A 26,087-nucleotide genomic window follows, 5' to 3' on the forward strand; every position below is an offset into this window, starting at 1 on the left:
TCAGCGGGTCATTATGCGGGCTATAGAAGGTAAAACCTCAGCTTGAATAGTACAACATGGAATTACTTCACCATCAACGGTAAGAAAGCCATCTGAAGTAGAGGGTTCCAAACGAAAGGCGTGTATGGGAATATAATCCACATAAGGTATATTGACATGTTCACCCGTCTGCAATGATGACAAAAAATATATAACTTGAGCTCTTGACACATCAGCCCTGATAACTATCAACCACATTATGCCATCGTCAGGCCTCGCATCAGGGGCAAATAGAACATCGGATGACAAGTGTGTCTGATGGCATACATATACGAGGACAAATTCATCGTTGATGGTGACCCAATCGTCTGGAACCGGACTACTCAGCGGAGGACAGAAAGGAGCTGATTTGGCTGGTTGAGGACATTTTACATCAGAGGTAACTGTACAGTGAGGAACATCACGAGGGGTTTCATCAAGAAGTAGCTGTTCCTGAAAATCAGTCATGTCTGAAAATGAATTGTTTACTTTCTCGTTACTGAAACTATATTTTAATAAACGAACTGCTCTGTCTTCGTCTTGGATAATATCGGGGTCTCGAGCTCCAAAACTTTTGGATCGAAATATAGAATGATCTCCGTCCTCTTCAGTGAAAGCAGAATTATCTGATACGGTTAAAGTGCAATCCAAAGTTTTGCTTCTTTTAGGTTTTGGTTCTGTAAATATTCTTACTTGGGATTTTGGATCATAATCTCTAACAGGTAAATAGGATAATCTTCCTTTGTATTTTCGTAGACCTACAAGGAATTTTAAACATAAGTAACATTTATTACAAAAAAAAATCTAATAATAATAAATTAAATGTATTGACATGTTTTCAGTTTTGGCTTTGGAAGTCTGAGTTTTGTAATTTGTAAGATATGTCTGTATGACAAAAGGACCTAAACACAATTATTTTTAGAGGTTCGCGCATTTTAACTTAGAACTAAAGTTTCGTAAACTGGAAATATCACAACCCAAACTATTAAGCTAGGGTAACTTTGGGACACATTTCAAAGTTTTACTCTGTTCCTATCTTTATTTTCAAAGCAAAAAAGCTTAAAAAATCATTAATATGTCAGTTGAATATTCCTCTTATAAGATATGGCAAAATAATACTCTAGTTGCTATGGTATTTCATTGAAAAAACTTTTTAATGTGTCCCAATCCCTCCCCCCCATTATCTACATTAGAAACAACAAGGGAAAGGAGTTTAAATAAATTCTAGATAATTATATTTAGCAGGTCATAAGAATAATACATTCTATTTAATGGGTAAAATTCAAGATTACAGACATTATTTCAAACTGTGCTTTGAAATGTTACTAAACAAACAGATAGTGTGACTAATATTATTTAAACACTTTGTAATGTTTAGTTTTTGTCAACCAAACAAGGGCGCCCATATGGGGGAGGGGAAAGGGAGGGGGGCTTGAGCCCCCCTTTGAAATTAGAGCTTCCTTGCTTTTAGTCCTTTTTTCTCTGCAGAAATGTAAAAACATTTCTTCTCCTGCCATTAATGAATAAGTAATTAAAAATGTCAAATTTTAATAACTCTAATCTGTACTGAAATCGGTTTGTATGGGGAAAATATCCTGCTAAACCATGAGGAAAATATCTGAGCCCCCCCTAAAAATTTTACATATGGGCGCCCTTGCAACTAAAGCCAAAAGATTGCGGTAAACTTGCAGCTTTTTAATTTTGAAAATTTCTCAGTCTTAAAGTTATCCTGTGAAAAGATGAAAATTTACAATAGAGAGGTTGTAAAACATAAAACTTATGATATCATGGTTACTTTTATATTGAATCACTTGAAAAGGTGTTTATCAATGTGCATACAGACATGAATGTAATTTGATGTGAGCAGTTCCTGAGGCACAAACCAAATATTCACCAAAACTAGAACTTTTAAAAACAAATGGCAAGAATAAGTTTGCTGTTGCAGTAAGTGCAGAGGACTAGGGTTCTGAAAACTGCTGCCACGTAGAAGCACAGTACAGGTCTATTCAACAGCCCTGATTGCAGACTGTGACCCACAGAGAACCCTGTAAACTAAAAATTACCCGCTGTCCCAAAGTTACCCCCTTTTACAGTAACACACTTGAATCAACCATTTTTGTGGTCATTGTAAAATTTTTGAGACCAAGGCACCAAACAGTCATTTCTTTTCACTCCTCTAACAACAATTTCCTAACAAAAAAGCATAATTTCCAGCAGTAAATATCTCTCCATCAGGGTTTTATTTTTAACAAAAGATGTGCGTGAACTGTAGAACCTACTTTAATGCATAAACAGCCTGAATTTTGTTTCATACATTTAAATAAATTAAACAAAATACTATGAAATTGAAAACTTGCGCTTGAAAATGAAATTGGAAACACAGGAAATTGAAAATAAGTGCAGAAACTGAGCTCCTTTGAGCTTCCATGCAAATCAAGTCTTGCTCTCCATGACCATAAGAATGGTAAATTCAAAGTTAATTTTAGCTTCGTGCTTGAGGCAGGTTCTTGTGAGCTGGATAGTGGGTTCAAGCCATTACCCAGCAGCCCTAATTTGGGCAGTAACTTTCAGGCACGGCAAATTTATCCTACTCTTTTTTTTTTTTTGCAGAAACTTGATGCAAACACTTGAAGGAAGATGGGTAATGGAGGTAATTTAAGTTTTTGTCCAGGTCTGGAAAAATCAAAGATCCAGTACTGGATAGACTAGGTACTTCATTTATACAAATACAAATGTGACGATCAGCAACAGGCTCTGGGCCCAGCTAGACTGGTCCTAGTCAATTTACAATCCCCAGTGAAGATCAATGGCTCTCTTAAAATTGTCTACTCCTTTGCTCATTACCACCTCTTCTGGTAAGCTGTTCCAAAGTTCCACTACCCTGCTAAAATAATAATTTTTCCTAATATCCATGTTAGCCTGAGATTTAAATAGCTTAAAACAATGACCCCTTGTCCTGTTTTCAGTGCTAAACTTTAGCCCCGTAACGTCTTTCGCTTTAATGAATTTAAACAGCTGAATCATGTCCCCTCGGTCTCTTCTTTGCTCAAGACTGTACATTTTCAGCCTCCTAAGCCTGGAATCATAATCTAAGTGGGAAAGTCCTCTTATTAGCCTTGTAGCCTGCCTTTGAACCCTTTCCAATACATTGTCTTTCTTAAGATAAGGAGACCAAAACTGAACAGCATACTCCAAATGGGGCCTTACCAAACTTCTATATAAGGGCAGAAGAATTTCTTTAGATTTGTTTGAAATAGATCTATTGATAAACCCAAGCATCTTATTGGCCTTGTTGCTAGCAATGTTGCACTATTGGCTAAACTTTAAATCCTGACTTATTAAGACCCCCAGATCAGTAACTTTGTCTGCCTGACTAATGACTGAACCTTGCAAATAATAACTTGTACACTTATTTCCATGCCCTAAATGTAGCACTTGACATTTCCCAACATTAACAGCCATACCCCATTTATCAGCCCACTCCGTAATATAATCTAGATCCTCTTGCAGCTGATTTGCTTGTTCTTCATTTTCTACAGTCCCCATAACTTTGACATCATCAGCAAAACAATTCATGTTCCCAGAAATATTTTTGTGAATATCGTTCATAAAGACAATGAACAAAACAGGCCCTAACACTGATCCTTGAGGAACCCCGCTTAAGACCTCACTCCAGTTTGAGGAAAGATGGGACAAAACTAATTTTCCACAGAATTTTTAGTATTTTCATGAGCAGAGACCTCCATGATTTAAGTCAAACACTATCTGTAAGAGACAACTGTTAAGACTCTGGGTTGTTTTTAACAGATCAAGCCTGTTAGAGGAGTTTATATGCACTTAGATAAAAAAAGAAAAGAAAAAAAAAGTCACATAAATACAATATTAATTCAAATTTTTAGTATTTAACTATTCTAGTTAGTTTTGCTGCATGTAAATGCTTGAGGTTTCTTGTAGAAAATCATTGCATTGTATGCGATAGGGTAAGTTGGGGGTGATTGTAAAACTTAAGAAATTATTTTGTGTTCAAAGTAGGTGTAAAGTGATTCTGATCTCACTAAAATTAAAAAACATTTCAGCATTCCAAACAAATAATGAAATACAAAACATATTAAACATAAGCTTTACCTAAAGCACGTATAATTCCCCATACAGTAAATCGAGCCTCACCAATAGCTCTAAGTTTCTCGGATTCTATATCAATGTCAGCCATTAAGCCCCATCCAACAGATAAAAATGAAAAGTAAAACTCATTTGGGGTCTGTACTCTGACCAAATCCATAGGAACAATCCGTCCTCGAATAATATTCATAACAGAAGGAACAACAGCTGTCACATCATATGGTTCTCTAAAAAGTGAGTGACAAAATAAGACAAAATAAAAACAATAATTTGGAAAAAACTACATACACACATGCATAGAAAAAAGTTATTGCTATTCTATTTCACTGAGGGAATTACCAAGTAAGTTATCTGCAAATACAGTATGCTCTCGATATCTCAAACTTCAATATCCCAAAAACCTTGATGTGACGAAAAATTACTTTTCCCCATAATTTTTTGTACTTATCTGTTATTTTTCCTTCTGATGTTGAAAAGTTTTTAATTAAAACTTTGTTCGTCGAATATTTTTCGAACTCAAATGTAATTTTTCCGTAAAAACCAGTTTACTGTCTTGAAGCAACTTGAGGAATGTTTCCAAAAATTTCTCACACTATACATAATTTCTCTCAAGAGCACTAGCGCCGACTCCATGGGGTTTGGGGGGGGGGGGGGCAATAATTTGCATTTGTGCATGTCACTTTTTAGAAGGAGTGGCGATTGCTTTTGCTTGAGGAGTGCTTTACTTGAAGATAAGTTCTTTTTGTTTGACAAGTCTCAATGAGAATTGCAAAACTTTTGAGGAATATGTAGGTCTTTATGAAACTCTAAGTATTAAACCAAGGCTCTATTTAATGTACAAAAAGACATTCTCCTTCACTTAGACTTGCTTTTCAGTATTAAAGAGAACTGCTCAGATGGCGCATCAATGAGAGGGCGAGTTAGTTGGTTTTAGATTCACAGCCACAAGCAATGTATGGTTCACTGCATGGCTCCAGCACCGTATCGAAGGGTGGTATTAGGAAGCAATGCCCTACCTTTTCTGACTGATGCCCCCCAAAGCAAAATACTTCCCGATGTTTGGCAACGTAAAATCATCTGACCAAAATTGTTCTGCAAGTACTTCAAGCATTGTATGCAAAAAAACGTGACATTTTCCACAAATTGGGTGCCAAAAATCAAAATTGTTTCATATAGGAGTTTTTTTTTAAATTGGACTGTTGCTATTTATTTCTGTGGAAATAAGATATTTCCGGAAACATCACAGCTTTCAACCAAATGACTAATTAAAGAGCACGGAATTTGGAAAATTAGTTGATCATGAAAACTATAAAATCTCAAAAAAACTCTAACTAGGTGTCAAACCTAAACCGATTGAGAGTCTCCAAAAATAGTTTATATGCTTTCTAAAATGCATAGAAAGAGTAAAGATACAAAATTTTATAAAAATCCGAACTTAGGTGTCAAACCACATTTTTTTGGTTAATTTTACATGGCATGAAGGAGCAATAAAATAATGTTACTAAATGAAAAAATACTGAAATAATAAATAAAATGAGTGGAGTTTAGGTTGCATATAAAAAAACACTTCAAAACTTTCTAAATAATTTTAAAGTTTTCTGGATACAAAGGGATTGAAATCTCAAACAAGACACGCAATTTCCAGCGATAGACGTGTTTCTATGTTGGCATGTTTCCAAAACATTCGTGTATGGCGAAAATTGAAGTGGATGAAGATCGATTGGGAAAGTCCTACTTATCCAACATTATCGCGACTTATTATTATCGCCCGTCCAACTTATCAACATCGCGAGCTTTCCGCCAAATTATCTTATTTGCTAGAATTTTAGATTTTCTTCTAATTTTAAGGAATCTGCAGAATTTCTGAAAAATTCTATCTTGAGTTGGAAGATATTTGTAGAAAATCTGCAGTTTCTACAGATTTTCTGCAGCGCAGTTTCTGCAGATTTTCGGCACCGCGGTTTCTGCACAAATTTCACTGAAATTTGCAAAATTTCTGCAGAAAATTTGTCAGTTTTCCTCTCACATTTGAACAAAATTGTTCTGCAGCTCAGGCATCTGTTCTACGACGTACGTCGCAAATTTAGTAGTATTCTGCTTTGGGGCTGATGCCCTATCTATAAAATTGCACATAAAAAAGTGAAATTCAGGGGGAAAGTACCCTTCCTATAACATAATCAGAGACTACTCTGAAACTTGCGTTTTAAGAACTTCAATTTCTAAAAACTTTGAGAGGAGAGTACCAAACTTCATCTCTCTCCCTAAAGTCATCAAAGGGGGCCTAAAGTCGCATTTTTAGGGTTTCGAATTTCGTAAAATTTTTTAACAGAGCTCCAAACCCCACTCATTTCCTAACGTTATCAGATATAGCCTATAGTAGGAATTTAATTTAAAAAAAAAAGGGGGAAAGCCTTCTAACCTTGCTAAAAGGCGTTCTGATGTTGCATTTTCAGTACTTCAATTTCGAAAAATGTTTGGAAAATGCTCCAAATCCTATTTTTTCCCCTCACGGCATCAAAGATGGTGAGCTTAGTTTTTAAGACTGAGATTCAAAATTTTTTGGGGGTAAACCCCCAAACCCCCTTCACCTAACGTTTTTGAAGATTGTCTGATATTGCAGTTTTAGAAATTCAGTTTCAGAAGATTACAGGTTAAAAGTCTCTGAACCCCTTCGTTACCAGAGATCGCCTCAAAATGCTATTTTAACACTAATGTTTTGAAACATTTCCATGGGAGGGCTCCAACCTCCCCTTTCCCTAACATCACCAATGATCCTCTGAAATTGTATTTTGGAACTTTTATATCGAAAATTCCGAAAGGGAGTTTCCGAATCATTCCTAAAAATGCGTTTTAAAGAACATCACTTCTAAATATTTTCCAGGGGAGAGAACTCTTTCTCTAATATCATTGAACATAGTACTGAAGTGCATTTTTGAAATTTCTATTACGAAAAATATCTGGGATAAATTCTTTGAATAACATCATTTCTTCTAACGTTGTCAAATATATTCTTCAACCATGTTTTTGAGATTTAAAATTCGAAATATTGACCAGGAAAGGGCATCTGAATCTCTCTTCTCTCAACATCACCAAAGATTGTCTATACGCTTTTAGAGCTACACTTTCAATAATTTTATGAGGAAGAGCCCCCATGTTGCTAATTGAAGGATCTGCTGCAAAAAAGGACGTAACTCCAAATTTCAATTTTCAAAAGGTCCGCATTTATTCTTAAAACGGCAAAGCACATTCCAAATTTAAATTTTTTAAAAAAACTTCTCATGATTGAGTAAAATACAAGGGGAGTCATTAATGTATGAAAAAGAAAAAAGAGGTTAGTGTTTTAAGCTTTAATGCAGACCTTTTGAAAACATTGAAATTAGTTTTTGTGGTTGGAAGAGTAGTGTGCTTATATTCTAGTAATGACCCCATCTCAAATCCAGAGGCTAGATCTGCTCTGTCTCTCTTCCTGCACTTATAAGTTTGAAAAAAAAAAAAAAAAAAAAGAAAAGAAAAAAAAGAGGATCGTCAAAATTGTGCATTTTGTGACAGCCCTAGGCTCACATGCTTCATGAGAGCCTGCTTCATGACTCAGGTTCATGAAATTCTTCTACATGAAAATTTTTCTGGAGTGCCCTGCCATATGCAAGTCATGTACCCTATGCCCTACCCTACATCAATCCAAGCTACGGCTCTGTTTGGCTTACCACAAAATAAAACTGTAAAAACTTCTCTTAAGACAAGTGACATGGTCTAATTGAAGCAGAAAATTTATATCCAATTTTTAGATCATTTTACCTTGAAAACACCATGTCACATATTGCTGGTTCGTATAAAACACACACTAGAAAATATGTAGTCTAGCATTATTGATGTACAAAAAATCTACGGGGTTTTTCGGGAGGGGTGAGGGGACCTACAAGGGATTCATACCCCTAGACCATCGGGCCCTTCCAATAATTTTTGAAAGTCAGCGTCCCTGCTCAAGAGTTAGGAATGATTTGGAGAAGCTTATCTGCTGTTACTTTCATTCTAGAGCCCGGGCGTGTCAGAAAATGTCCTAAGAAGCCCAAAAAACCTACCTAAAACTTTTCGCCCCCTTCTCACGCCATTTTGTTGGACCTTATGATACCATTTCCACCTCCGCAAAAAGGGGAGATGAACAGAAAACCCCTTTAGAGACACAGGGAATGGTGCAATCCTTTGTCCAACTTCTTTTGCTCCGAGGCACTCGAAACTCATTTGAAACCATTCTACATCTTGGTGATTACTTTGTCGTGGTAAATCACTACATTTTTCTACTTCACCAAAACATTCTTTTTCTCTATTATTTTTCGCTCGTTTTTTGCCGGGCTGATGAGTGCTAATAAACACCAAACTGCAGTCCTCGGCTAGAATTGACTGAGCTGGCAGTGTATTTCATGTATTTCTGCCTTAGCCCTGGCTATAGGGCGGTAACTTACTGAACATGTGTTTAGCAATTGTGCTTTTTGCTTTGCTTTTGTTAAAAATAAGTATTAATTAGTCTACAGAACAATTGAAATTCCACATACTAATTTTAATACAAATATTAAAAACTTTTGTAAATTAAAATAAAAAAAGCATAGATAAGAACAAAATTGAACAAACAACATTAAAGAATAACATACTTTATATTCAATCTTTTATTTCAAGTAAGAATACTAAAAATAAGGCAACATTTAGTGAAAAGGAAACTTGACATTTTTAAACACATAAAAAAATGCATTACAAAATTTTTTTAAGACCATTTCACAGATGCTGAAAAACAGCTAAATTTAACAGTTAAAATTCAAAAATGAACCAATTAATAACTTAATTTTAATCCACTGCTATAGCAAAGCCTTAAATGGATGACGGCTGGGGGTAGCACTGTTTCCCATATTACTACAATACATGGGTACCCTTTTTGAGGCAAATGAGATATGCATTTAGCATTAAGAAGGCGTTGGCTTACTTTAGAGGCTAATACACATTTGCCAAGTCTATAAAAATAAAATCTGAAGTATTATTGGATTCCTTCCTCTTAACATTTAACATTCAAAATGTTACTGCTACCCTAAAATCCAAGGTAAGGTTTAACTGTAAATTTCATTAATTACATCTAAAATTTCGTGCAAATTTCGAACAATTGCAAATTTTGAGTTGGTAGATTTGAGAGAGTTGATTTTAATGGTTGTAGTTTTAGCTGATAACACACATAGAAAAAAAAATTAAAATAAGAAAAAATACCCAGTGGTATGACTTATTGCTCTGGCCAGGCCATTTCCAGATCCTCCAGGTATAACACCAACAGGTATTTTTACAGCTTCTTGCCAGTCAGAACGGGCCATTAACCCATTATATACCTGGAAGTGAAAATAAATAAATAAAAATAATAATAACTAATTTGAATTTCAACATCTAGAATTTAAATTATGTTTTTCGCAATCACGTGTGCGAGTGTATGTAGGCGTGTGTGTTTGTGTCTGTGTGCAGGCATGAGTGTGTGGGTATGTGTGTATATGTGTAGGTGTGCATGTACGCGTATGTGTATGTGTGTGTAGGATATGGACACAATCTGGAGATGGTTTTTGCTAGAGGAGCAGCATCGTGAGCCTGGTCGATGTTGGTGCTGTAGAGGGAGGCGGGGGGAAAATAAAATCATAGGAATTCAAAACAGTCAAATGAGAACAATAAGCAATGTGATTGCTCAATACATTGTGCAGGATTGTTTACAGTCAGAGTATAAATCAATGGAATAAATTCATGTTCATTAGCTTTCTTTTGCTATGAAAATTTTGATCTTATGCATACAAGTAAGTACATTTCAAAAATTCCCTAATACTATAAATGATGAAACAAAGAGAGAGAGAGAGAGAGGAAAGAGTGAGAAAAACTTTAGTAAGAAAAGTAAGATTTAGTCCAAATTAATTTCAAATATTCTCCCCCTCTGTTCTCTTTAGAAAACTATTTTTTGTGCGGCCATGGAATTTGCACCCTTCTTTGTGCAGTTGGTTAAGATAGGAGTTCTCAAACTTTTTCGATTCTCTGCACCCTTTGAAGAACTAGCATTTTGCAACCTAGGCCTTATCACTGATAGTGTTAACATTGGAGCAATGAGGTGCAAATTCAGATGCCTACAGTTTGTTTTATGAAGTTGAATCAAGAGTGAGTAAATTAATTACTACCTATTTTCAGCAATCAACAGCAGATACAGCTTTCAAAGCAGATCAATAAAAATTCGAATTTTGTAATTGCTTATTCATACTGTTTTGCTATAAAGTGCTTTAATCAAAATTTTGAGTGAACAGAATACTTTTAATAATAGTTTATCTTGTTTGACAAAGAACTAAATAAAGTTCTTGTTAATTGCATGTAGAATTCCACATTGAAAAAAAAAAAACCCACATTTTTGTTTTATTGATTTATTGAATCAAAACTGTTCAAAACAAATATGATTCAAATAAGTAGATATGGAGCAGGAAAATAAAATATATTTTTTTAAAAGGATCATTTATTATGCTCTGTTTTTGGCATACATTTTTCATGAGAAATGGGGTCAGAAAAGAAGTAACTCATGCAGTTTTATCTTCAAAGTTAGTTAGCGAATTTTGAAATTTCCAGATTATTTTTTTGTTTCTGTTGAATAAAAGTTACATAAACCTCTCTTTTTAAAAAAAAACCCTTGAATAAAATATTTATGAGATCATTAAATACAAAAGAGATAAAAATGTAAAAGAAATAATAGCTCAAACAGACTGATTTTGTAACATGATTATTAAGAATTCGTGAATAATTTTCCTTGCACTGAATTTAAATGATTAGAATCACAGTCATGGTGAATAATTTTCACATCTTAACATTGGTGTTTCTTTTTATAACTCTCAATGTGTTTTTCCCTTTTTTCCCCTGTTTGGACTATGATAAAATCCACATCAATGATTTATCCTGTAAATATTCTGCATGACTTGAATTGCTTTAAGAAAATTTAGCATCAAATATTTTCTCCCCAGCAAATGATTTAAATACTGTCAGCCCTATTTAATGGGGAAATGTTTTTTACAATTCTAAATTGACAATATTTGTCTTAAAACGTAACAATAATAAATCAATAGCGAAATGAAGGAAATAATTATTGTTATTGGTAAAAAGTTTTTGAAATAAGCTAAATAAACAACAAAATAGTTTAATAATTAGTATGCAAATGGCAAATACATATGAAATTATAAAAAGTAACTTACAACTTGTGTTATAAAATCTTTGTTTTGGCATCTTTTTTTCAGCACGTCATTTTTTGAAAAATTTCATAATAGCTTGCTCAAAGCCTTTTGGGAACACTTTTCTGACTCTCTTTTTCCCTTCCTCGTCTCCCATGTGTTACACTTAATGTTTATTAATTTATTATGGGCTAAAATTTGTATATTTCTTTGTGTTATTTCATTTAATTATCGACTGCACTATCCATTCTTTTGTCTTTGCATAATTGCAAAGACAATAGAAATTTGCCCTTGCAATGTTTTGATGGAATATGAATGTTGTTTTTCTCGCCCATTATTGGCAAAAAAAATTACTATATTTTTACGTCAATAACTGTTTTTACTAAATTTATTTCTTACTTATTTACAAATTTTCTCAACAAAAATATTTGTGAAAGCTGATTAATATTATTTGATTATTCGGGGAAATTATTTGATTCAGCAGGCATCTTTAACATTTCGTCTGTGGGGAAAGTTTCAGTTGTGGGAGGTTTCATTCATAGAAGCGGGATATCCGTTTATCTATTACCTGATTAAGCGGGGCTGACAATATGTTTCTGAACACTAGGAAAGACAAGCATTTCAAGCAATGAAGTAGATTTTTTTTAATCAAAAGTTAACAGTTTAAACTATGATTAGTTACTGTGTCTATGAGGGAGGGGGCGGGGGGGGGGGGGTTATGTCAAAGAAAAAAATATTGAATTTTTAGGAGTGCTGTTTTAAAATAGTTTTACCCCATTTTAGAGAAGGTCTTGTTCTTTGGGAGGCTACATTAGAGGGGAGAAGGAAAGGTAACTTTTGTTTTTTGCAGGGGGGGGGGGGACCCCTGATTAGTATGTCACATGAAACTACAAATCTGAGAACGTTTTGAATATGTATAGTTATAACAAATTAAAAAGAAAGAAATTGAAAAAAATTGGATTTTTCAGCGTTTCATTACATTTTGCCACACAGCCAGAATATATTTATGTATTTTGCAGTAAGTTACCACCCTCAGCCAGGGTTAAGGCAGAAATGTACCTCAAATACCTAGCTTTGCCTTCAATCTTTTGAGTTGAACCGCACCATTGCTGCGGTAACTCGTCTGGTGTGCTAATTCTATATTAGCTACCAGCTTGTTTGGCTCTCAAGGCTCCTTTAAGAGGTTTTCCGATTTACTTCCTATTTTTTGCACCCAGCCGTGCGGGGGGGGGGGGGGGGGGGGCGCTAACCGGACCCCCCGGACAGTGGAACCTAAGGCTTAAAGCTAAGTGGTGGGGTGCGTGTGGAGAAAAGTTACTTTCTATTCCAGGCTGATGAGTACTAAAAAGCACAAAACTGCATTCCTCGGATGGAATGACAGAGCTGGTGGTGTATTTCATGCATATTTATGTAGTTTCAATTGCTTATGTTTTTCAACTGAAAATTAAAACTCACTAAAAAAAGTTAGCAATTTGAAGTAGTCATGAGAAAATGATTTTAAGTTTATGCTTATAAAAAATGTATGGATTGTGGGAGATAGTCATTCCCACAGAATGAGAAAAATTAAAATTCTGAATAGGGGCTGTCCCTAAATGAAGTCACTTTTTTTCAACATTTTTGACTCCCTTCCCCCTCTTTGTCACACACCACGCTATTTTTCATAAACATATTCTTACAAAAAAAGTGTGATTCACACTTACTGTTACCCCTCCCTCCCCTTTGTCATAAACCCAACCATTTCATGAACTCCCCCTTAATGCATGACATCATTTGCGGACATCCCCATAATACTGTTCTTTTAAATAAATGATATTACATAAGTGGCTAATGAAAGTCATGAAAAAAGTTCAGATAATGGTGCTTTGGGAGTACTGATATCAGCACATATGTATAGATAGACTTACCTCAAACAATAACCCATCTCCTGATACTACAACAATTCCATTCCACTGAGTAAGATCCTCCTGCTTTACATAATCTCTTGCACAATTTGCACGATCTGCAAGATAAAAAAAAAAAAAGTTTAAAAAAAAAAGGCAGATTATGATTGTCAAAAATCTGCAATTTACATTTTGAAAAACTAGTAAGATTATTTAATTTTTTTTAATAGATTAAATTAGTAAAATGAAAATACATGCTAAATATAATAAAATTGAAGACATAAACAAGATTAAATATTGATGTAAAGAACAACTTTCTTCAATAAAGGTAATAAAATAAATAAAGAGAAAAAAAAATCATTTTCTCCATATAACACCTTTTCTCTCTATTGTTAATTAAAAGAGTAAAGCAATAGTACAATGTCTGAAATAGATGGAGATTTCAAGAAATTGAGGAATAATTTAAAAATAAGGTTCTACTTTTTGAAGAAATGATAAAGCACAGACCACTGAATCAGTGATGTTCCCATCAATTTTTCTGAAGGGTATACTCCCAGTAATTCATTGGGCACAACAGGTGTATGTGATGATATACCTGTACTGTGGAGTGTTTAAACTGTGTCCGTTTAAACTGCACAGTAACTGTCAATAAGAATATTTTTTCCGAATTATATAACTCAGCTAACTGTCACATTTCAAAGTTTCGTAGCATATTCTAATCACAGGATCGACAAGTAAAAAAATGACTAAACAATACAAAGAATATTGTATTATATAAAGCGTATTCAGAGCCGGATTTAGGGGAGGGCAGGCGGGGCTACTGCCCCGGGGCCTCCACAACAAAGGGTCCCCCACCATAAAATTTTTACAAAATATCCCAACTTTCTCGGGTCGAAAATATCGGATATATACATAAATATCAAAGACATATATGAAACTATCGGATATTTTCAAAAATATGATCTTTTCGAGCCCCGATTAGGGGCTTCCACTTCTTCGTTGCCCCGGGGCCTCCACGCTTCCAAATCCGGCCCTGAGCGTATTCTTATTGCACAGTGCATTTAAGCTTCATACAGAATATGATGAATTTTAAAATTATTTTAAACTTCAGATTTTAGTTAAAGGAAAATATTTTGTCTTTTTCTCCCATGTAAATATAACATTAAATTGTTGATCATCTATTCAGTAGCAAAAGAATTTAAAAAATAAGAAACAATAATTAATTAATTAATTAATTAATAATAATGTAATAATAATAACAATAAATTTTCAAGCTGATTGTACGAGGATAATAATTTTTAATCTTTACACCTTTTTTTCACACTTATAATAACCCTACACTAATAGTATATTACGGAGAGGATATGGGAACTGTTCTCATTTGCCCCTAAATATAGTGTTCACAAGTGCTCAGACATCTAGCTTAGAAGTAATTTTCAAAGATAAAGAATTTTTAATTAAATTAAAACATTTAAACATCATCATAAATGTAGTTGAAATGGTTTGCAATAGTTAATTTTAGCTTATTAGTTAGCCTTAAATATGTTTTTACATGAAAAATAGTGATAAAATTACATCAGAAACTGCCACCAAAGGAACATAAACTGGCTCCTTGCTGTAAAATTTTGGTCAAGAAGTTGGACTGGTACTGCCATTATTTGAGAATTTTTCAAGATTTTCTGCTTGACGTTATCCAATTAAAACATACCATGTTCACATGTGTCTTGTGCTCACATGTGCCCCCTTTTCCCCTACATCCAAAGTTCAAGTATTTTTGATAATAATTATTTTTAAAATATTAAAAAGCTTTTCAATGTTTAGTTTTAAAGGTAATGCAAAAAACATTCAGATATATTCTAATTAGATTCTTGTGGATAAGTGATCGAAACCAGGGAGGGACGACGCTTCAATTACAGGCTTGTGTGAATCATTACCTTTTGAAAAAATTCGATTTTGTGAAGTTTTGTTTAAACTTTTAAGGGGCAAAGTGGGTTGATTAAGGTATTTAAAAAAAAAAGGATTCTCCCACTTAAATATTTTGAAATAGTAGTTTTTAAAACCAAAATATTAACACTCTTTGATGATAGTAGAGAAAGGGGGGTCAGAGGCCCTTGTTCGAATATTTTCCAAAATTAAAGTCATGGTGTAAGTTCCATGGTGTAAGTAACACATGAGTGTAAGATCATATTTGGTAACGTTAGGGACACTGCAGTTTTTCAAAACTGAAGCTCCAAAAACGCAATTTTAAACGATTTTCGATATATTTAGGTGATTTGAAGATCTTCTTTGGAAATTTTGCGAAAGTGAAGCCCAAGAAAGGAAATTTGAGGTTCTCTGTAATAACTTTAACTGGAGAAAGGGCTTTGGAGAAGAAACATTTTGAGGACTAATAGAAAAAATGAAAACGAAATTGAAAAAAAAAAAAGGGAGGGGGAGATATGAAAAAAAACAGGATTGTGCGAGAAGGTACACAATTCGCTGCCAATAATCTGAAGCTGTTGAAAAATTTATATGTCAATATTTCTTTTTGAAAGAGAAATTAAGATTTTTTCCCAACATTCTTTTTTTTGTAAAATAACTGCGTTTTCCCAAAATGAGATCTTTTCTTCTCTTCAATAATAAAGAATATTTTTTTAAAACATCTACTCAGCATTTTGTGGGGAGAGTCACGAGTCTTGTGCCTCTTCCCCCCTGGATGGACAACTGCAGCAAAATGTCCGGAAGTCCTCCTTAAAAAAATTTTGATTATTTACCTTAAAATTGTTGGTTTTTGGTTGATTTCGGTGTAGATTTTATTGATTAAGTTTCTTGCAATAGCCATGTATATTTATTTATTTATTTATTTTGGACTTGATTAGCCAAAGTTAATCAAGTTTCTTGCAATAGCAATGTTTTTTTTTTTTTTTGGGGGGGGGGGGACTTTATTAGCCATTGTTGTTTTAAAATAAAAGAATTTGTATTGATACACGAATAAATACCCAATTACAGAACATGCAATTATTCTATACAATAACACAGCACTGAACAATAAACTGTTGGAGAAGTTTCTTTATTTGCATGAAATTATTTATTAGGTTTTTTTTTTTTCTCCAAATGGATAAAATTACTTTTCACTAGCGAGGTGTGGTGATACACTGGATTCAAGTAAATTTACTAGTATAGCAGCTATGAATTTTTTCCCCCCGCATTTCTGAGTGAAATATACTAAACTAATTTTTTTCAAAACCCAACCAAAAATTTTGGGGGTGCGCCGCTGCTCAAATCAGTCCAATGGAGAAAATAACTTGCTTAACCATGGGGATAATATCTGAGCCCTTAAAATTTTGCAAATGGGCACCTATGATTGTAAGTCTTATGAATTAGAGGAAGAGTGGAAAAGTTAAAAATAAATAGTAATAATAAACAAATAGGTTAAATATGTATATATGTATAATGAGGACTAGTAATTAAACTTGAGCACACATATGCATCCAAAAGAGAGAAATAAAAAAGTTAATACTTTAAAATAAGTACAAGAAGAAAATAAAATCTAAAACTTTGTTAAGAAATTATCAAAGGTGTGAGAAGAAAATAAAGAACAAGATAAAGTACTTCACAATGTCATTGATAAGAAGCATGTAAACAAACACATTGGAAGTAATGACTTTGTTAAAAATAAAAGAATAAAAAAGAAGAATGAATCAAGATAAAACAGATAGTTAAACTCATGATCAAATATAAGTTTGTCCAGAAGCTTTTCAATTTTTATCTCATAAAAAATTTCAAAAATGCTCAGGAAAGATATTACTTATCATTTTACATCGCATTATCTTTTTTTAACGCATTGGTAACTTGAGAAAAAAACGTTATGAATTACTATGGCTTGTGGGAAAAACTAAGTGCAATGAAACTTTGCTTTAGTGAAAACTATATGCAGTGAAAATGCGATTAGGGGTCATCCACAAATGATGTCATGATTTTAGTGGAGTGGGTGAGAAATTGTGACAAGAAGAGGGAGGGGGTAAAAGGAAGAATGACACCTTTTTTTTTATCACTATATGCTTATGAAAAACAGCATGACAAGCAGTGGCGGATTGGTTGAAACAATCGGCCCTGGCATTAGGAGATGTAGCGGCCCCATAGATCTTATAGATATTAAATTTTACCTAACGATTGGGATATCACTTAAATATGAGGAAATTATTCTTAACAAGTAAATATGTTTTATTTAAGCAAAATTTAACAGATAGGAACACTTCTGCGCTTTAATGGTGAACAAATTGATACAGTATTAGCTAAGCAATATTTTCGGGAGAAATTGTTTGTAATTGTCTAATTAAGTATTTTCATAATGCCCGGAACTTGATTGAATATTTCCGCAATGATAACACGGCTTGCCAGTATGTCCTTTTCTACAGTCATAATAAGTAACTTTAATTGCACCGTTTTATGAAACTGATCTAACGATGTTTATAGGTGAAAGACTATACGGCCATCTTAGAACTTGATGGGTCCCTCGACACAAACATACATTACTGGGCCTTGTCATAAACATTCCCTTTTTTATCCTGCCATACTCTGACGACCCTCAGACTCGATGCAAGGTCAAAAACCTGGTGGGAGGAGTCGAGTACGAGTTTGGCAGTCCCTTAATTTTTTTTTCAAACGCATGTATCAATACAGAGAGAGAGAGAGAGAGTGGACTAAGCTTTCTGGCTTCTGGGAGTCATTAAAATATTTGCAATATAAACTTAATGGAAAGATTATTGAATCTAAAAAAGGGGGTCCGGGGGTTTTTTCTTCGAAAATGTTCGAAATTGTAGTCTTAAAAATACAATTTTAAACAATATTTGGTGATGTTAGGGAAGCGTAGGTTCAGGTTTTCTCCTGCTGCAAAGTTTTGGAAGTGGAAATCCAAAAACAGAATTTTAAATTATATTCGAGTATATTGTATGAAGAGCGGTTCCGGGGGCTCTCCTCTGAAATTTAAAAAAAAATATTTGCTCCGAAAACTCAGTTTTAGAAGATCTTTGGTGATTTTATTTCGAGATAGATTCCGAGGCCATCCACCAGAAAAATTTCAAATTGAAGTCTTAAAAGTCTTTTTTGGAAAAGATTCAAGCACCGGCAGTTACTCGAAAGTTAAGTTCCGAAAACGAAATTTTTGCTGACCTTCAGTGATGTTAGGAAAAGGAGTTTTCAGGAGGCTCACCCCGGGAAATTTTCGAAATTGAAGCACTAAAAACGAGATTTAAAACGTTCTACATAGATGATGATGACGAGAGAGAGGAGGGGACGGGGCACTTTCCCAGAAAATTTTTGACACTGTTAATTTAAAAACAGTTTTAGACAATCTTTGGAAATGTTAAAAAAATGGGAGAGGTTCGAGTACTTTCCTCCAGCAAATTTTCGGAACTGAAATTCCATGTTATGGCGGGAGTGGATTCGAATGTTCTCTTATGAAGTTATTCAAAATTAAAACCCAAAAATTTAAATTTTACACGATCTTCGATGATATTAGGAAGGAGGGGGGAGGTTCTGGGGATCACCGGAATTCTTTCGACATTGGATTTTATCAACTTATTTTCTTTTTAAACTGAGGGACCCGAAACTGTGAGTTTGTGCAGCGTACAGAATACTTTATGTTTCATCAAAAAATGTTTGAAACTCACATTTCGGCGGCCTTTAGCCTTTGATTTGTTAATCTTAATAATGTAGAGTCTTTCATGCTCCTCAATGGTATTTTAAGATCGTATTTATTTATTTTTTTTTATAAATAATTTTACGGAAAAAAATATTTTGTCCCTTTTATTCCAATTGTTATAAACAGAGTCGCCGAGAGCAAAAGCGGATTCGGGAAAAAAAATGACATAGGTTAATTTTTTCACAGGCCCCCTTCTACACCTTTCACCATTAGGATATTTTACTTTTTTTCTTTTTTAAATTTATTCATTTATTTTTATTATACCACTAAAAATATATTGGCAGCCCCAGGGCCCGAATAAGTAAAAGTGAGGCCCTAGGTCCACATTAATTTGGAGGCCCCCTGAAGACTATGCAATGTTAGATTTACACTTTAAAGCACGAATGAACTTTTGGAGGCCTCTTTGTCTAATCACACAACTATGTATAAATCACTTATGTGCATTTAAGAATCCCCTTTGGGCCCCCTCATAATCGTGACCAAGTAAATTCTTTGCTGGCAGAATGATTAAAATTCCCCTTTAAAGAAGTTTTTTTCTAATTAATAAGTCATTTTTTTTTAAATACATGTGTTTTTCATATTGTTGCAATGCTATGTATAATTCTTTAAAAAATTTGGGGCCCCTTAGGAACATGGGGCCCTAGCCTTAGACAGCCTGTGTGGTAATCAGGCCCTGGGTAGCCCCATTTCAGAAATCCCTCTCCCCTCTTGGTGACAGCCCTGCCTCCCTCCACCCGCAAGCTTTAGCCCATGCGTAAAGAGGAGCTGATGCTGTGTTTTGTGAATTTGCGTTATTCTAAACATATGCGTGCAAAATTTAAATTTTGCTGTTAGTAGACAGGCCTGAAAGACTTTGCTGTAAGTTGATCGGCCCGAAGCATGACCGGCCCACCGGCCCGGTTGCCCGCCGGCTGTATCCGCCACTGATGACAAGCACAAAGGGGGGGGGGGGGCAGAAATATTCAAAAAAATTATGACATTGTTTATGGACAGCCACTTAATAATCAATTAACATTCTCTGCTACATTTTAAGAATATTTAAGTATTTTAATTGCTCAGTAAAATATTAAAACAATTCAGTTTTTGAGACAAAACTACAATTTTTTTGTTCAAAAGTAAGCAATCATATAAATTTAAAACATTTTCTCAATGCTTTGCTGGAGGGAAGTATATTTTACATGAAATTTATTGGATGAAAAGCACCTGATTTTTTTTAAAAATAAAATTACAAAAATTTCATTCATTCTTGAACTTATTTCTTTATTCTTCAATTAGAAAGATTAAAAATAAAATAAAGCTTTTTCTGAAAAATATAGAGCTCTATGAGGTGGCATAGTTGGAATATTATTTTGATTAACTACTAGGTTTTTTTTTTTTAAATTGGAATTATTATTAATTTTATTCATTAAAATATTATTTCATTCAGTTTTGCTGTTTTTAAAAATTTAGACAATTATCATGACTGCTTGATAGGAAATGTTGCTCAATATTTATTGTTATAAGCTTGAAACTATATTCATACTTACCAGTTACGAGGAGATCATATTGCACATCACTTTCGAACAAAAGAGGAACCACACGCTCTTGAAATATTTGATGAGCTTTTCCAGGTCCACTTTTCGGATTTATCAAAATTAAAAACTTAGGAACAGGAGGTACAGTGTCTGGAATGCAAACTTCTAATAAAAGAGAAAAAACATATTTGATCTACACATTGAAAAAAGGAATTTCAGAGCATAATTTTAGGCATGGATTCAGTTTTGCACTTCTGGAGCATTAATAATTCACAAATAAATGAAAAGAATATTTTCAAAAACAAAACTAGTGGTGTAAACGGTCTTTTATCTCAAAAATGTTGTCAAAAACTTTGGGAACAAAGTGATATAGAAAATTACATTACTGTACACTGACTTTTTTTTAATATTTCTGAATTTAAAATAGGAGAGTATCTTTAAGACTTTCCCCACAGCACTGGTATGAAGCATAGGTTGTCAATGTTTGTATGCAATGATGGGAAGGAACAGGATACAAAATAGTGGGTTTTGATGTCACACTCTTGACACTGACTGCTAATACAGTGTTTTAACCACTTTGCTACAAGATATCTGTAAGGCTAGTTGCAAAAATTAGATTTATATTCATGCTTGTACACTAAGATGGACCAAGAAAACTTTTTTTAGAAATTTATTTTGGTTTTGTGCGGAAAAGTTGTGCGGTAGATCTGTTAGAACCCTCAAAAAATTTCAGATTTAAAAAATATCTAGCTGTGCTTCTTTAGCTCAAAAAAAAAAAAAAAAATCAAAAGTGACAAAAAGCTATTATTTTCTAAGAAACATTTTTGGAAAAATAATTTCAAAACTATAACCTATTCGCAGGAAAGATAGACCGAAAGGAAACAAACAGGTTGCCAGAATGTTTATCACTATGACCACTTTCGTGGTTTGGCTCTGCAATATTTGAAAGTAAATCAATACTATTGACATTCATTGTCTGCTTGGCTCTTGTCCAAGTCAAACATGTGATTGACATCGCCAAATGGCACATTTCTTTGCTTAAATCTACTCTATTTTTTCTGTGAACGCAGTATAGTTCCAGCATAGCACGCAAAGATGAAGGATAGTTCTATAAAAACTCTCAAAAAATTTTAGCAATTTTATTTAGTAATATTCTTTGTCATCAAAAAAGAGAAAAAAAAAATCTATTTTCGGAGTAGAGGCAAGTTGGTTCGCTTTTGTACTTTTCATTTTTTATCTCATTAAAAAAACAGTGAACTCTTTAGTTTTCTACAATAAGCTTCATTAAATATTTATAATCATCTCAGATTTTTTCAAAATGAGAATTTATTAACTATTCTTTATATTAATTTTTTAATGGAACCTTTTAAAGTGGGAAGAGTAAGACCCTATGTCACTTTCATGCACAATTACATCAATATTTGGTTTGGGGGGGGGGAGCAATTTTTTCTTAATTGCATCGCATGAAACAATTCCGAAAGAAAAGAATCCTGTTAAACTAATGCCATACAGTTCAAAGAAAAATTAATTTCAAGTTAATATATTTTTGGGTTCTAAAATTAAATATAGGAAATGAAATTAGATAATCTTGAGAAAAATATTTTCTTTAAATCATTTATTTGTTTTATTTTGTTTCTATGTCGAAGGCTTGTTTGGCAAAAAATTTTTTAATCCAAGAACTTAATCAATAAAAAGCAAAAAGGTGGAAAATTCAGGTAATTATGTATCTTTACTTTATTATGTCATGTGTAGTGAACATCTTGTTCTGTAGCTTAATTTCCTTTTAAATAAAAAAAGCTGAGATAAAAGAAAACCAATGAAGTTTCCTTTATCTTGTTTTCTGTCAATTAAAAAAAAAAAAAAATACTTTACTTTGGTATGCCATTTTTTTAGCAAAAATTTTTATAGCTGTAGATTTTTTTTTCATAACAGAATAGGATATATTTTTTGATGCATAACAATAAAAATGTATGTATGTTGCAAGCTGACTGTCAAACGCTTTGAGTAAGTACACTTGCCCTAGCAAAAAGAGGAATCCAGCTGAAATGTATACTTTAGAATATTTATGAGAAGCATTGTTTGATGCAATTGCAAAGCTGTATATGCTTAGAACAGCCCAACACAATAAATTTATTCTTTATTTAAAATTTTCCATTCATACATGTGCTTTTGTTAGAGAAAAATATTGATGAGAACCATTATCTGGGTTTGGTTCTACCATAATTAAAGGAACATAAGTATCTCTCAAATGAACTAGTTTCCTTAAGTATTAATTCTTCTTCTGACTTAATATGTATACAAGCAGGGATGCAGCAAGGGCAGGTTCAGGGGTATTAAAATTAAATTCCATCTTCAAAACAAAATTAAAAATAACACAGGGAAGATTTTATAAAACAATGGGGTGGTTTCCTTCAGTCAAAAGTACTACTTTTAGTCATTGAAATGCATAGAATGAGCAAAAAAAATAACATGGACCTAGAAAATACTTTCATTTTCCCAACAGCTTTTTTTTCAAATTAATTTTTTTTAATGTCCGATTTTTCAAACAAGGCGTGGTCTTTATGACGTCACAAATGTGATGCATTTTGTCACATCTTTCTACTACGCTTCCATGTTATGATAATCAAGCAGCGAATTAAAACTGCTCTACGCTTGCTACCAACCATATTGTTGCCAATACACGTGAGTAAAGTTGCAAATTAAATATTTTGGACCGTGAATGGCAACACTGAATGGCATTTCATCATTTCTGATGTCACCAGCAGAAGCGTTAAACGATGAAAGAGTACTGATTAAGTAATTTTTTTAAAATATTAAACTTAAAGAAACTATTTAAAAAATGGTCAGATTCTATGGTTTTAAGCATGCTCTTTCAGAAAAAAATACTTTTAAAATTTTGTATAATAGTAATAATTATGAAGAAAAACACTGCTCTGTTTGAGAGAAATAATTAGTATAAATCACGAGAGACTGTGAGAAGCAAAGGGGTGTAAGTGAACATTTTCAAGTTTTGAGTAAAACACTTTCAAGGTTTCGGTTCTACGTACGCTTTCATTGAAACAATATTCTAAATCGTGCTGTATAGCAGTAGTACTATTTTTTGCCTCAAACCAGAGGAGAGGTTCACCAACCATTTATACAGCTTATCTCCAAATTTTTAATTTTGGCACTTTGCTTCTCATTGAAACATATGTTATTAAAATTTTTCTGTCTGATACTTATATCACATTATAAGACTGGTTATATACAAAAGAATAATTTTTTTTGTTGATTCAAAAATATAGAGAAGAAGAAAAATAATATTTGTCTCAGGATTTAGGATGTAAATTAGGGTGTGTTTTAGACTATAGATATATATGTACTAGCTGATCCGGCAAACATTGTTTTGCCGTATAAATATTTTCTAGTGAAGTTAATCAAAAAATAACAAATATATTGTAAGTTTGTGGGGATGAGATCTTTGAAGAAAGAGGAATGGAGCGCTGTAGGTGATGATCACCAATAAAAACAAATAACACTCTAACCATTCATTTTCTCAATACAATGTATTTCATTAATGTACCGAACAAACTCATTGTTTGATCCCTTAAAAGTCAAACTTAATGTGAAATAAGTGATAGATTTTTCATCCTAAAATATGAAAATGAAAAAAATAAAATCACCTAATTCAATTTGAAGAGCAATTGAGTGTGCAATATTTTTGTCAGTCCAACTTTAGCCAACATAAATAAGCTCGATGGTTTGCAGTTTGTCCACGCGAGAAAATGCCCATTTCATTGTCCAAGTGAAAACATAGTGTGCTCAATCTAGGCCGCAAACAGACATCGTTTGACCTTGTGACTAAATGATCTTCATTGCTAATGCATAATCAAATAGGGAATAGAACACATTTAAATTCAATTGGCACATCTGTGGGAATCATTGGAATTCAAGGCAGCAAAACATTTTTGGTTTTAAATTTGCCGTTCAAAATGGTGTCATTGATAATCTAATTTAATCAATTTTTTAATTACCAATCGTGTGCCATTGCACAGTGGGTTCAACTTCTGAAGTTAAATAACCGGAGACCTAACTTTATGTCGTAGAAATTGTAAGAATATGCCTGTCAAATCTAATGAGTTCAAAAACTCTGTTGGATTATTTACAGTTCACTTCGCTCAAATGAGCCTCCTTGTGTCTTGCTGGCATTAGTCACAGTAATACATAAACACACAAATAGACTAAATTTTTGTATCGTTCAGAATTTTGCACACACTGCTTTGTAATACAAAACAAAATGACGCAGCGCTCCCCGGCAAAACGTCGGAAAACTCTCAATGATTTCAAACTTTTGCAGTCATCTTTACAAGTAAAATGTTTGTATGTAATTAATTTAAGAAAGGCTTTTACAATGATTTTCAACAATAGTTTTGACAATGATTTTCAACAATAGTTTTACAATGATTTTCAAAAAAAAAAAAAAAAGATAGATAGGGACACCCTGACTACCTAGCGGTATGAAATATACTTTATAACCTATTCTCATACCAACCAAATACACACTTAAAAAAATTATAAAAATCGGTCAAGCCGTTTCAGAGGAGCTCAAACACTAACACTTTGACAGGAGATTTTTATATGTATTAGATTAGTTTAAAAAGAAAAAACCTCAGCAGGATTTTTCTCTATAATTAAATCCCTTATTTCATTTCAATGGTGTAAAAACTTCTCTTTGCAAATCTCATTAACCATGCTAAATGATCAATCTTTCAAAACTTTCTCTAAGTGATTACAGTTCCAGTTAGAATGAAAAAAAAAAAGACTACATTAATGTAAGATCAAATGAAATAAGTTAATACTCAAGCAAGCCAAAATACAAGCAAATGACATCTTGCAAGAAATTACATTAGTTTTCCACTTCCACACAAATACAACTCAAGAAGTCATAAAAAATATTCCAATGTGTGAAATATGTTTCATAATTTTGATTTATCTATTCAAGAAAATTAGAAAAATAATTTATTCATATTTTAAAACAAACCTCCGTTTTCCATGCAAGAAATTCCTTTCAGAAGAGATAAAATCGCTCTACGCCATTTATTCACGTATTGTAAATTCTCATCTTGCGTTTCAAATCGTTTTGTTTGAAATGTTAAAGCTCTTCGCTCACGTCGTACTTGTTTACTTAATATACCACCAGATGTTTTAAGAGGATATGCATATATACAAAAATACGCAGAAATGTCACTTGCATTATCTCGTAATTTATTGCACTTTCCACGCAAAATATGACACCCGATCACATCATTTAATGATATTTTATCACTTTCCGGTTTCGAGTTATTAATTTGTTCAATGGAAAAATATTTTTCAGTCAAAGTCACATTACAAGATACAGACACAGCAGGAAAAAAATTGAACTGATCTTTCAGTATTACTGTCTCCGAGGAATAAAATGCCATCGTAGGAACTGTGAAGTATCAGTTAAAATATTCCTTATGTTTATATTCTCAAGTTATAAAAGTTTTGAAATGCATTGCGCATGTTTGGCACAAATCTTGAGCTATTTACTGGACATCGTTTCAAAAAACACTGCCCGTTTTCTCATACTTAAGATATCCTTCACGTAGTAATTGTTCCAACTACCGAACACACATAACAATCGCGTCGTGCAGGAAGT

At 33.3% G+C, this 26,087-nt stretch overlaps 1 protein-coding gene across 1 annotated transcript; it reads right to left on the minus strand.

The window, feature by feature from the left end:
- On the minus strand, positions 1-25,869 carry LOC129230005 (sphingosine kinase 1-like). Its single transcript, XM_054864392.1, has 6 exons — positions 25,449-25,869; positions 20,441-20,593; positions 13,256-13,350; positions 9,385-9,500; positions 4,144-4,364; positions 1-776 (listed from the first exon to the last, which is right to left on the minus strand). The coding sequence occupies exons 1-6, from the start codon at positions 25,867-25,869 to the stop codon at positions 1-3; spliced, it is 1,782 nt and encodes a 593-aa protein (XP_054720367.1).
- Between the last annotated feature and the right edge of the window lie 218 nt (positions 25,870-26,087).

Source organism: Uloborus diversus, chromosome 9 (genome assembly GCF_026930045.1).
Source record: "Uloborus diversus isolate 005 chromosome 9, Udiv.v.3.1, whole genome shotgun sequence".
NCBI lineage: Eukaryota > Metazoa > Arthropoda > Arachnida > Araneae > Uloboridae > Uloborus > Uloborus diversus.